Below are 12,833 nucleotides of genomic sequence, written 5' to 3'. Positions count from 1 at the left end.
CTGGTTTTGTTTTTTTGTTCTTCTTGCATAGTAATATTTTGTGCATTGTGTCACCATCTTGGTATTTCTATGTCCTGCTCTAGTGCGGTCATCATTGTCTCAGATCGTAACTTCTCAGCATCCCATACTCCACTCAAATGTCTGCGGTACTGTGCTGTGATACAGGTGCTGATCTGGTGGACTTGGGCTCCAACACTCAGAGGCCGTTCTACAAATTTCCCTCCATCGTAGAATCCAGGAAAAAGTCCAGTTTTCCTAGATGTCTAACACCGGGCATCTCGGTAGGTGTTTGATATTTTGCATTAGTGACAGAACACTTTCTCAGAGAGGCATGTTGCTTTCATTCATTAAGCTTTCAGACTGGTCTTCACACCAAAGACGGAAATTGTGACATACTTAAGGAATCTGTTCAGAAGGTTCATGCCTGGAACTAGCTCTGATCTCTGTCTCATGCTTTGTTAAAAGGCTAGCCTTTGTGGTCGCCACCAGTAAAACACTGGTACAATCAGTGTCGTCTTAAATCTTTTTCATCTTGAGCAAGACATAATTTGGAGCCCTCTGTAATTTTACTTCCGATTTTCTACTGAGTGAAGCTTACATGATGCCAAAAAAGCTTTCAGTAATGGGGTTCACACAAAATCAGGTGAAATAGGTCTTTCCAGGGCCCTAAAAATTCTTAAGATACCACTGGGAAAAGCAAGAGAGACCCATAAGTGGAGGGACCAAAACGTGGAGGTAGGAAGAGAGGAGAGAGACTGTTATATGGAAATAGACCACGGTAAGATAAATAAAGAGAACGTTTACTTTCCCAGGAGACTGCACACTTTACACATATCTTGAAACGTCTCTGGATACAAGAAAATCCCAATCACCACATGGCAGGCATGAGGTGCATCAGTGGGAAAACAGAGTGATAATATTTGGTGGAGTGTTTTGAGACAATTAATTCTTCTATAAATGGTAGTTTTTGCGCACTGCCACTGTTTCTCAGCTGTAACTACACTATACTACAGACTTCTTACCACCCCACCTCAGAAGTGTTAATGAAAGAAACAAGTTATTGGAACTGCAGACTTGGTGCCTTAATTAGACTCATTCTGCAACATATGTAGCAGAACTGCAGCAGGTTTCCTAAAGAACGGAAAATGGACAACAGTGTTTCATGTCTCAGATCCTTTCAACGAGCTTCCTACCTGACCCGGAGTCAATGACGGTGGATGCAACTCGATGGTCTGTCACAGGACATGATGATCCGGGCATGCTCACAGGCTCGGAACGAACTGGTTGAATCCTGCAAATGTAAATTATAGGTCATTCAGTGTTCGAAATATGACTAGTCATTTTTCATGTCTAGCATAAAACACGATTGTCCTCTTTATTGTGCCCTAAGAATTTGAACAGTTAAATCCTGCTCTGCCCACAGATCAACAATACCGGGGCTACCAACAACTACAGGGGTAAAATGAACAGGGATTACAGAAGGAATCCATAGGTTCAACCAATGAATAAGCAATTACCGGAGGGAATCAGTATTTTTAATCCAATTACCTCTGTAATTCCTTGCTTTGCCCCAGACTTTCACACGGACAGTTCAACAGTTTTATGCTTTCACAATCTAAAATTGACTCAAGGGAGTAAACAGATCCACATTGTTTCTCTGTGAACCTCCTAATTCCTTTAGAAATAGCAACTGTCATTAGCGGCACCCATCGGAATTGACATGTCACCCACACTGAGGGTCAATTGGTTATTACAATTAAAATTCAAGGAGATGTGAATAATTTGTCATTTATTTATTTATACCGTTTTTTACAGTAAAAACATGGCCCAGAGGATTGTACTGGTAAGCTCAAATGAATGGGTTAGATTGAAAGAAATTCAGTTTTAATTGGATTGAGTTTTAGGTGGTATAAGGTCATTTCGTCTTGTACCTTTTGATTTTTTGATTAGAAACTGAATGCTCTCAGATAAACTGACCTTGGGTTAGACTTCAGTATTGTCCTCTTTTTCACAATATAGGACCCTTTAACGTTTGAGTAGGACCCCAAAGGGTTCGATATAGAAGTAAAAGGATAGGGATGAGTATCAAGCTTATCGGAACCATTGTGTGTCATTGAGACAGGGCTGGAGAACTATTGTCAATTTTGATCTATTGAACATGTTTGGTTAAGAGGCGAACTAGTTGGGGGCCATGGGCCTCCTTTAGAGTTTAGCCACTGGGATACTCTGCCACAAATGTGGTGGGGTAACCTATCCTCAAAACTGAGAGCCGGTCCGCCCTGTGTAAAGTAGAGAAGGCCATCAATGTTTTTGCTAGTGGTGCTCCTGCAAGTGGAAACATTTCACCAATGGCCTGATGGACTTGGGGCCCTTGGTGTAAGTAAATCACATTGTCCTACCTATTTAGAGTAGTCTCATGTACTTTTGTTTCTTTTCTTGACTGCCAGTAAAAGCCTGGTGATCCAGAAAAGAAAAAAAGAAAAATGGCCCCACATAGCCCTTGGGTCATTAGCCTTTTGTTTTACAGAAAAACTCCAGCAGAGGCACAGCAGGCACTCAGAAAAATTCAATGCATCGGAGCTAACAGCAGGCCACCCACCTATCTCGAAATCAGGCCCTATGTCTTCAATTCCATACAGCTGCCATCATCTAGGATGCAGAGTGCATTATCGCTACCTAAAGCAGTCCAGTTACCATACTACTGCCTTTTCTAAAGTGGGACTGGAATTCAAAGGGATAATTATCCACAATGCTTTAAGTATGTTGTGTGGCAACACAACTCTCAAGCACTTTTGTTAGACAGGACAAACATGAGATGGGTCAAAAATGCTTAGATCCCATGGTCTGTTATTTTTCAGTAAAGGAGTGGACTTGGCAAATATCTCGAAAACGGGGACCCCTCCTTGAGCAAGACAGAGGATAATAAGGTTGGTTTTTTGAGGTATATGATGTGGTGTCAAGCCTTTGGCTGCATTTCTCAGAATAGTGTCCTGGAAGCGATTTGAGGATTCGACTTTGGTTATGATTTTACTAGATCACTTTTAGATAAAGGGTTAAAAATGACCATTTGGTCTTACCTTTGCATACAAGATTGAAGTCTTTCTGAGAGTAAGGTACAGATAATTCTATTGAGTAGACTAATCAGACCCACCCTTGTGTCTTCAATTTTTAGTGGATGGAAAGGGTTGTTGGCAGCTTTGAGTATATCAAAGAGTTGTTCTGGGCAGTTATAAGGGATGTTATATAGGTAGCTTTGGCTTTGTAAACGTTTATAGTTGTTATTCTTATACCTTCTTTTGGCTGCCCTGACGGTTTCCAATTGAGATGGGGAGGGTGATAGTTTCCTTTTGCTTTTAATCACTCTCAAAGAGTCACATTCCCCAAATAACTCTTTAAAAACAGGGGGCAGAAGATTTGGATCTTTTCTGATTACTATTAAGAGGGGATTGATATCCAGAGCAACGCTGAGACTATTGGTGGGGACATTAACATCAATGTTGGTGCTAATAGGAGAAAGGCAGTTTAGAGCAAGGGCCGCAGGAGGTTCAGATCAAGATTCTTAGCGTCTCTACACCATAACGCTTTTATTTTCGTTAGGCCACAGATGATTTAGGAATACTGCAAAAGGAATCAAGCATTGGACTGATCAACAGGCATTTGCGGAGATAAATTCCTTTTTTTGTGATTAAGAGGTGAAGGGTCACCAATTCGATGTGTGAAGCTTTGTAATAATGCTGGGAAAGGTAATTTCTAGTACAATGCATAGGCAATGTTGTAAAACTCAAGCTAATCATAAACAGGAGTGGAAAAGGTTTGAAGTAACGGTTTATAAGCGAGATGACGAAGATGGAATCTGAAGCCAGCATACAGCATACTTTTCAAAATCTTCAGAATGACCCCCTAGATAATGCATGTATCTAGCCGATACCTCGGGGCCTCCAATAATATAAAGCCAGAAGGTGGCACATGAATGGCCTATGAACCACAGAAGGAGGATGAAAGTAACAGCTTTCTGCAGAGCATAGCATCATACTGAAGGGGTGTGCGAATTAGAGGACAAAAGAAAATACTTTGGTCAAAGGTGCACAGATGATGCCAGGTATACAAGAAACTCAAAAGGCCTTGCATGTTTGCTAGGAAGGTGCATTAACAAGATAGTTATTTTTAGGGGACATAAACCATGTAGATGTGATGAAGTTTACATGTAATCATTGTGGTTGCAAAGTACAGGTTTTATTGAAGGAGAAATATTTTGGAGTTGAGGGCGCTTACTGGACGTGTTTTGTTATTCTTTTGGAGGAAGGGTAAACTGGGGCAGTAGCACTGCAATTCATTTTTTAAGGTAAGAAAGTTTTAGAAAAAACATGCACTTTCCTCTTCACCTAGAGGTGAAAAGTCAGGAGGAAATGGAAACATTTATAAGGTTGTCAAATCCAGAAGTGGATGTGTTTCGCTACAATGGTATTTTAGATAAGCATCACTCTGTCGTCCAATGCAGCATGCTCTGTTCAAGGGTTGAAGCTCTTTTAGTCCAATTGAAAGTAAGGGGAGTAGGGAAGGGAACATTTTGGTAGCTTTTTAGGGTCAGATTTACAACACTTTTAGGCTTAGAGCCTTTTTACAACAAATTGACAGCTTTTGTATGGCATGATTGCAAAATGTTTAGAACCAGGTGAACCCTCAGTGGCCACAATTTTTCAATACAGGTATACATCCCATTCTTAGTGTATCAAAGGTGACAAATTCACAACAAACTTATTTTTTATTTTCTTCAAAAAATATATGAAGTTTTCTTTATTTTCTATTCAGCATTGCTTTCAAGTATTTGTATTTTTTCATATTATTTAAGTTCATAAGAGACATTTAATCACAAATTTAACATTTTATAAATAATTTCATGGTTCATACAATGAGAAAGAAAGAACTATATACACAAAAAAAACAATTTATACAGATTCATATTTCCCTGATATCACACAAACAATCATCACAAACTTACACATTCATACCCTCATTACAATCACATCCACACCCTCTGAAAAAGGAAACTGATTCTTAATTGGCAGGGAGCCCCCCGTCAACTAATGGGTCTCAAAACAATGTGAGACCCCGCACTTGGTCGACGCACGTTTCGGCGGCACACAGCCACCTTCCTCAGGACCTCTTCCAGGCAGTCAAGCCCACATGTACAGGGGACAATTAAAAAGCATGTTTTCCACTTAATCCCAGAAGAACGATGTCACAGGTATGAACCACGTGTGATGGTAAATCAAAAAGATATTTTTTTCACTGTAATACCACTATCCAGTTAGAGGGGACATCCATCGGAGTCCAGTATTGTCATAAAAAAAGGAGAATGACGCGGATCCAGTCATGCAGCAAGTACTGTGTTGTTCACTATTCATAGAATCTGATAATCCTTTTCCGCACCGTAGTCCATCTAAATTATGGTCTCATCCGTTTATAATCAGTGCCCAGATAGGTACATTTCTTGTATCCTCGGATAACTGCAATGTCACGCAGAGTGTGGATCAACGCGAGCTCCAACCGGGTAGTGTGATTTGATCATGCACAAGTTACTTACCTTCGGTAATGATATATCTGTAAGAAACAGTAGTTAGTGTTAGAGCCTTACCTTAGAATATCCCCAGGCGTCAGGCTGGATCCGGAAAGTTTTCGTCAGCAGTACCCTTGCGCGTCGGTAGGCGTCGTCTGCGGCTCCGCGTCCGTCGTCGGCGTCGTGATCCCCGGGAAGACGTGGAGTACTTAGACGTGCCCTCGCGTGCGGACGTCAGTTCTGTACATAGCTTTCCGTGCCAGGAACGCAGAGCCATGCAAGTAACCGACACTGGTGCCATGAAAATAGGGCCCTCAAAGGAAGATACCGTAACCCTAGCTATCGGTAAGGAATCTAACACTAACTGCTGTTTCTTACAGATATATTGTTACCGAAGGTAAGTAACTTGTGCATCTGAAAGAAACAGGTTAGTGTTAGATTCCTTACCTTAGAATAGATACCCCAACAACACCAACCCCAGTGGTGGGTCTGCAAACCAATAATCACACCAGAAAGTCCTGGAGAACGAAACGGCCGAAAAAGCCATCTCTCCGGACTTGTCTGTCCAGGCAGTAGTGCCTAGCAAACTTGTGCAGCGAGGCCCACGTAGCTGCCTGACAGATGTCCTGCAAGGGGACTCCCCGACCCAGGGCAGTAGTAGCCGCCGTGGCCCGTGTGGAATAAGTGTGCAGCCCCACAGGAGGCTCCTTTTTCACCAAGGAGTAGCAAACCTTGATGCACAAAACAACCCACCCGGAACTGGCGTGTGCGATCTAGATAAAAGGAGAGCGCATGTTTTGGATCCAGACGGTGGAGCCTCTCTTCATCCTTCGAGGGATGCGGAGGCGGAAAGAAGGTAGGCAAGGTAATGGACTGCCCGATATGGAAGGCTGTAACCACCTTGGGCAGGAAAGAAGGACCAGTCCTCAGAACAACCTTGTCCGGATGGACAGAGGGGAAAGGAGGCTTAGAAGACAGGGCCTGGAGCTCGCTCACTCTCCTGGCAGAGATCAGAGATGATGGCAACCAGGAATGCAGTTTTAATAGTCAGAAAACGAAGAGGACAGTTATGAAGTGGCTCAAAGGGAGCGCACATCAAGTAAGTCAGTACAAGGTTCAAGTCCCACTGAGGCATCACAATGGGAACAGGAGGGAACATGTGTGTGTGATGCCTTTTAAGAATCTGTTTACCACAGGGGACTTGAAAAGAGAAGGCTGATCAGGAAGCCTAAAGAAGGATGAAATGTCTGAGAGATAGCCTTTGATAGTGCCCAGAGCAGAGCCCTGCTGGGCAAGAGAAAGAAGGAAAAGGAAAACCTCTGAAAGAGGGGCAGAAAGGGAATCCACAGCCCTTGCTGTGCACCATCCCACAAATTTGTTCCACCTGCAGGCGTATACCGTCTTTGTGGAGGGACGCCTAGCTGCCAGAATCACATCACAGACTTCAGGAGGCAAGTCAAATGGCCTCAACTGTCGCCGCTCAATCTCCACGCATGTAGGTGGAGACTGGACAGGTTCGGGTGGAGGACTGTGCCCTGCTGCTGCGACAGAAAGTCCTCCTGAAGAGGCAGACAAATCGGGGGATCGACTGACATGCTGAGTAGCTCGGATACCACAAGGATGACTTGGGCCCGGTCGCGTCAGATCTTCTTCAGCACTCTGGGCAGAAGTGGTATAGGTGGAAAGGGTACAACAGACTACAGCTCCACTCATGACGAAAAGCGTCCCCCAGCGAATGACGCCTTAGAAATTCCAACGCGCAGAACTGATGACATTGCGTGTTCCCTTCGGTGGCGAATAGATCTAACCTCTCCACTGCTGATGTAGACCTTGCGCCACATCCGAGTTCAGATGCCATTCGCGATCCATCAGGCACCAGTGGCTGAGTTTGTCCGCCCTGGCGTTCAGGGTACCTGCCAGGTGTTGAACCACCAGGGTGACGCCCTGGTGTTCCAGTCATGTCCAGAGGCTCAGAGCCTCCTGACAATGAGTCCACAACCCCACCGCCCTGTTTGTTGCAGTACCACATGGCGGTGGTGTTGTCCGTGAACACCTGCACTACACTTCCCTGGACAGAGGGAAGAAATGCCTTCAGTGCAAGACGGATCGCCCGCAGCTGCAGAAGGTTGATATGGAGCCGGGACTACGCCAGAGACCAGAGGCCTCTGATCTCCGCCTCTCCCATGTGGCCCCCCCATCCCAGAAGGGACGCATCCGTTACTACTACGTGCTTCGGTTGGGGTAGGGAGAGGGATCTGCCACTGACCCAATAGCGGTTCGTGAGCCACCACTGCAACTGACTCACAGTGCCATCTGAGATCAGGACGTGGTCGGACAGGTTGCCCTGATGCTGTGCCCACTGAAACTTCAGGTCCCACTGCAGAGCCCGCATCCGCCACCTGGCGTGATGCACCAGTAGGATGCAGGAGGCCATCAGCCCCAGGAGCCGCAGCGTCAACCTGACCGAAACTCGGGATAAAGGCTTAAAGATCGGAATCAGAGCCTGAATATCCCGAACACGCTGTTTGGGAGGATAAACCCGAAACCCGAAGTCCAGAACCGCTACGATGAAAAGGAGCTTCTGAGAGGGTCACAGGTGTGACTTCGGCATGTTGATGGAAAGCCCCAGCGAGTGCAGGAGGTCGGCCGTAGTCTGGAGGTGGGAGACGACTGTCTGGGGCGAGCCCGCCTTCAACAACCAGTCGTCGAGATAGGGGAACCCTGAAATCCCTGATCTGCTCAGATGAGCTGCGACCACCGCCATCACTTTCGTGAACACCCGAGGGGCACTGGTGAGGCCAAAGGGGAGCACGGTAAACTGAAAGTGCTGGTGGCCCACCGTGAACCACAGGTAGCGCCGGTGGGCCGGCAAGACGGGGATGTGGAAATATGCGTCCTGGAATCCAACGCTACCATCCAGTCACCAGGGTCTAGGGCAGCAAGGACCTGAGCCAAAGTCAGCATCTTGAACTTCTCCTTCCGGAGGAAGCCGTTGACGCTCCGGAGGTCCAAGATAGGGTGTAGGTCCCCTTTGCCCTTCTTGGGTACCTTGAAAGTAGTGGGAGTAGCAACCACGTCCTACTTCTGGCCCAGGAACGCGCTCAATGGCCCCCTTGGCCCAGGGGGCCATAACTTCTTCCTGTAGAAGTCGTAAGTGATCCCCGACATGCGGTGGTACTGCAGTGGCATGGCTGGAGGGGTCACCTCGAAGGGGAAGGAGTAGCCCCTTCGGACGATTTGCAGCACCCACCTGTCCGATGTGATGGAGCGCCAGTGGAGGAGGTGATGGCGGACCCTGCCCCCCACTGGCGTCGAATGGACCTGAAAGCTCGGACTAGGAAAGCTTTGAGGCATGTCCATGAGCGTGGCCTGGACATCCCCCGAGAAATTGGCGGACCTCAGCCGGTGTGGCGACGGATCGCCACCGTCGTGGAAATCGTTCTGCCCAGCGAGCCTGTCGTGTCAAGTACACATCTGATGGATTAGCGTGCCGCATCCCGCCCCTCTGCAAGTGCCTGGGCGAGCCATGCCTGGGCCTCCTCAGGACACTGGGGCAGCACGTCCGCAACCGTGTCCCACAAACAGTGGGTGTAACGGCCCAAAAGCATGAGATGTTGATAGACCGCAACCCTAAACTCAATGAGGAGAACAGTTTCTTCCCAAACTGATCAAACCTTTTGGATTCCCGATCTGGAGGGGCAGTCGGGAATGTGGTCTGGGATGTAGAGGCCTGGATCAACAAGCTCTCCGGGTGGGGTGGGGTGAACGGACAGAAAGTGGGTGTCGCCTGGAGCCGGGCGGTGGAGTCAGGCCACGTTCCTATCCACAGGGGGCACTGTGGAGGGCTTGGGCCAAGTGCCTGTCAGAACGTCCGTGAGGGCCTCATTAAACAGCAGCATACTCTCCGAAGAGCTTACTGGCGGCTGAAGCACCTCAGTGAGGAGATTAGTCCTCACGGAAGCAGCAGGGAGCTTAAGAGCCAAGGCCTTGGTTGCCCTGCGCAACCCCACACCATAAGTGGCACCCTCCTCCGTAGCCACGGAGGGAGGAGAGATGAATCCAGTGTTGGGCGATGTGTCCAGACCACTGGCCTCCCCCAACTCATCTGCCAAGTCCTGACTTAACTGGCACTGTTGTGCCAGAGGGTCCTCAGACCCCTACCAGTCCTCCCCTTCATCCGTGCCTTGATAAACAGGCAGAAATGACGGAGCCGGGTCATAGGTGAATTGCTCACCCACCAATGGCGGAGACGTCACCAGACACGGGCTGAAACCGGAAGCGTCGTCATCCGAAGACTGTGCCGGGAGTGACACCAATGGGGCCGGCGCCGGCGGAGGAGTCTTAAGGTCGACTTGGATCCAGGCCTGGATCCACCTGGGCCTTGCGGCGTCGGGACCAAAGTCAACGACGGCGTCGGGGCCGGTGCCGCCGGCCCGCTTAGCCCCGAAGTAGGGTCTGTGGGGCACGAAGGAGCGCCGGCCGGCCTCAACAGAGGGAAGTGAGTCCTCATGGCCATGAGGACGTCACGTATCTCCTCCGGTGTCGCATGCAGTCCATTTACTAGAGGGTATGGGACCGGGTGCGATGCACGCAGCTCCGACGGAGCCACGCGGGTGATGTCACCCGAATCCTCAGCCGCGTTGTGCGACCGGCGAGGGGAGTCAGAAGAGCGATGGCGCCTCTTCGACTTCTTTTTCCTCGACTTACCAGAGGACTTCGAGGCCAACGAGTGGTGGTAACTCAACGAGTGTCGATGGTTGCGGCTCCGCAACCGATCCCTCGACTACCTCCTCGACCAGGACCTTGAGCGGCACGGAGCCGACTGCCGGATCTCGAGGAGCTTAAGGGACCGCTCCTGCCTAGCTTCCGAGGTCAAGGCCCGGCAGTCGGGGCTCGACTTGTCGTCGTGGTCAGCCCTGAGGCAGTAGAGACACCGGCGATGGGGGTCGTTGACAGGCGTCGCACAGCTTGAACCCGTGCATCCCTACCGGCACCAGGAGTCGAAATCGACTCGAAAAGAATAGCCAAAAACAGGCCAAAAAGTTAGTCCAAAAATTACTTGGTTAACTACTTTTCCCAGATCTGCGCTTACTGGCGCGGAAAAAAGAAGGACTGATGTCAGCGCGCGAGAGCAGCATCTAAGTACTCCGACAACGTCATCCCGGCGATCACACCGCAGACGTCGGACGTGGAGCCGCAAACAACGCCTACCGACGTGCATGGGTACTGCTGACGAAAACTTTCCGGATCCAGCCTGACGCCTGGGGATACTGTAAGGTAAGGAATCTAACACTAACCTGTTTCTTTCAGATAATAACATACCATTGGTTGGTGCTCCAGCTCCTCATCACAGGCCTGAAATGTGATCTATTACACTGCTTCTGTCTGCCTCAGAGCAAAAATAAAATTCTGGAAGAATGACGCAAGCCAGAACCTTCACAGTCACTCCCACATCTATCGCAGTAACTTGACAACATTTTAATTTTACATAAAAAAATAACTAATTTATATAAATATATCAGATAAATCCCTGACACTTAACCATAGTTCACGTTGCATGTTGTAAGTATGCTAATGATACCCAGATCATACTTAAAGTCGAAAACCCTAATGACTGTCAAGTTTGAAATCTAGATAACTGCCTCAGAGCCATTAACCACTGAATGTTAAAGAGTAATCTTAAACTTAATGCATCAAAAACTAAGATTTAAACATGTGGGGGATGGAAAAATTAGGATCCATTAACAATTTGGCCAGAAGAACTATAGGAGCACTACCAACAGCTTCACCAGAAGAAACCTAGGAATTATCACAAACTTTGCTCATACTATGAACCTTCAACTTAACCTAGTACGAAAAGCGTGCTATTCCACATAGCAGATTTCCTCAGAAGATCCAGGCAACTACTTTCTTGATCATACTGAATAGACTATGTCAATAGATTATTATATAGGACCGCCAACTACAGCTATGAAATACCACAAAAGGATCCAGAATGCAGTGAGTAGACAACTCTCTCATATAAAGCCCTCAGACCACATCTTCCTAGTGTTTAAGGACTTTCACTGTCGTCCTGTTGCAAGAAAATCTGCTTTCAAAATACTTTATAATACAATTAGGGGAATAAATGGAAAAGGTCCAATTTTCTGGAAGGTGAAGTTTAAGAGATACAAAAAATGGACACAGCTTTCCAGATTAGCATTATAATAAATTTAATATATAATTAAATTACGGATTTCACTTTCAGTAAGAATAGAAGCCACTGATAACCATTTAGGGGGAGGGTGAAGTATTATCTTTTCCCCACCAGAATCTACTGAAAACACCAAACCACTATTACTCTGCTAAACAAGCTGCAAGATAAGAACCACAGAATGCTATTTAGTACAAGAAAATTACCCAATACCCACAACTGAGACGAAAGGACAGCCCCTAAGTTTCAAACAAACAAGACAGAAAAGACAACAAGAACCTCACTCTTAGTAACAATGCCAACCAGAGGAGAAACAATTGATATATTATAATAGGTACAAGTAAATGCCAAAAAAGAACAATTAACGATCTGGGATTTCACACTGTTTGATGCTAATTAACAATTCTCACATCCATCTCATAAAACGTAAAATCATTACTGCATAAGTTAACACCCTGCATATCAGTTTTAAATAAGATACTACTGCGCTGTTGTTTTCTTTCTGCCTGCCTGCGAGGACCGGACAACGAACTGCTGAGGGACTCCAGGTCCCAGGGGGCCACAGGGAATGCCGCACCTGCGCTCCATTGCCCGTTGGCTATTTAAGTGTACCACCATCCTCGCTGCAGGAAATGCGAGCGCGCGCCGGGCGAAGCCCCTGGCTAAGGGCGGGCCCGTTTGAGCCCGTTCGAGATCGTAAGAGGTCGGGCCGGGCCCGCCCTCTGATCTATCTACTATTATAAGGTCAGTGACTATCAGTTGATTTGTACTTTCGTGCTGGTATCCATATCCGGTAGTTTGACCCCTGGACAAGTTGTAGTGTCGGATTTCACTGATGGCCACCAGAGGAGGAAAGGGGAGGAACTCTGTTACAGGGGGGTCCGTGGTGGGTACACTGGATCAGTTCCTAATTAGAGCAACATCGGTACTGGTGAATGAAATTGCCCTGGCTGAACGGCGCTTATCGTTGGACCCAACGTTATCAAAACGATCATCCCTGGGTGACCTAAAGTATGCAAGGTCACCAATGTTAATGTTATGTTAATGGTCATTTATAGAGCGCACTTAACACCGGGTGGCTTC

The 12,833-nt window shown here is 47.2% G+C and overlaps 1 protein-coding gene across 2 annotated transcripts in view; it reads right to left on the bottom strand.

The window, feature by feature from the left end:
* BCAS3 (BCAS3 microtubule associated cell migration factor) overlaps window positions 1-12,833 on the bottom strand; it is a 3,998,327-nt gene that overhangs the window by 1,174,168 nt on the left and 2,811,326 nt on the right. For both annotated transcript variants that reach the window (XM_086954924.1, XM_086954923.1), the window contains exon 22: window positions 1,194-1,291. In XM_086954924.1, the coding sequence (XP_086811050.1) occupies window positions 1,194-1,291 (98 nt within the window). The remainder of the gene's footprint in view (window positions 1-1,193; window positions 1,292-12,833) is intronic.

The sequence above is a fragment of the Lissotriton vulgaris genome, chromosome 2_1 (genome assembly GCF_964263255.1).
Source record: "Lissotriton vulgaris chromosome 2_1, aLisVul1.2, whole genome shotgun sequence".
In the NCBI taxonomy this organism is placed as follows: domain Eukaryota; kingdom Metazoa; phylum Chordata; class Amphibia; order Caudata; family Salamandridae; genus Lissotriton; species Lissotriton vulgaris.
The sequence above is the reverse complement of the archived record's forward strand: the minus strand, read 5'-3'. Positions and strand labels throughout refer to the sequence as shown.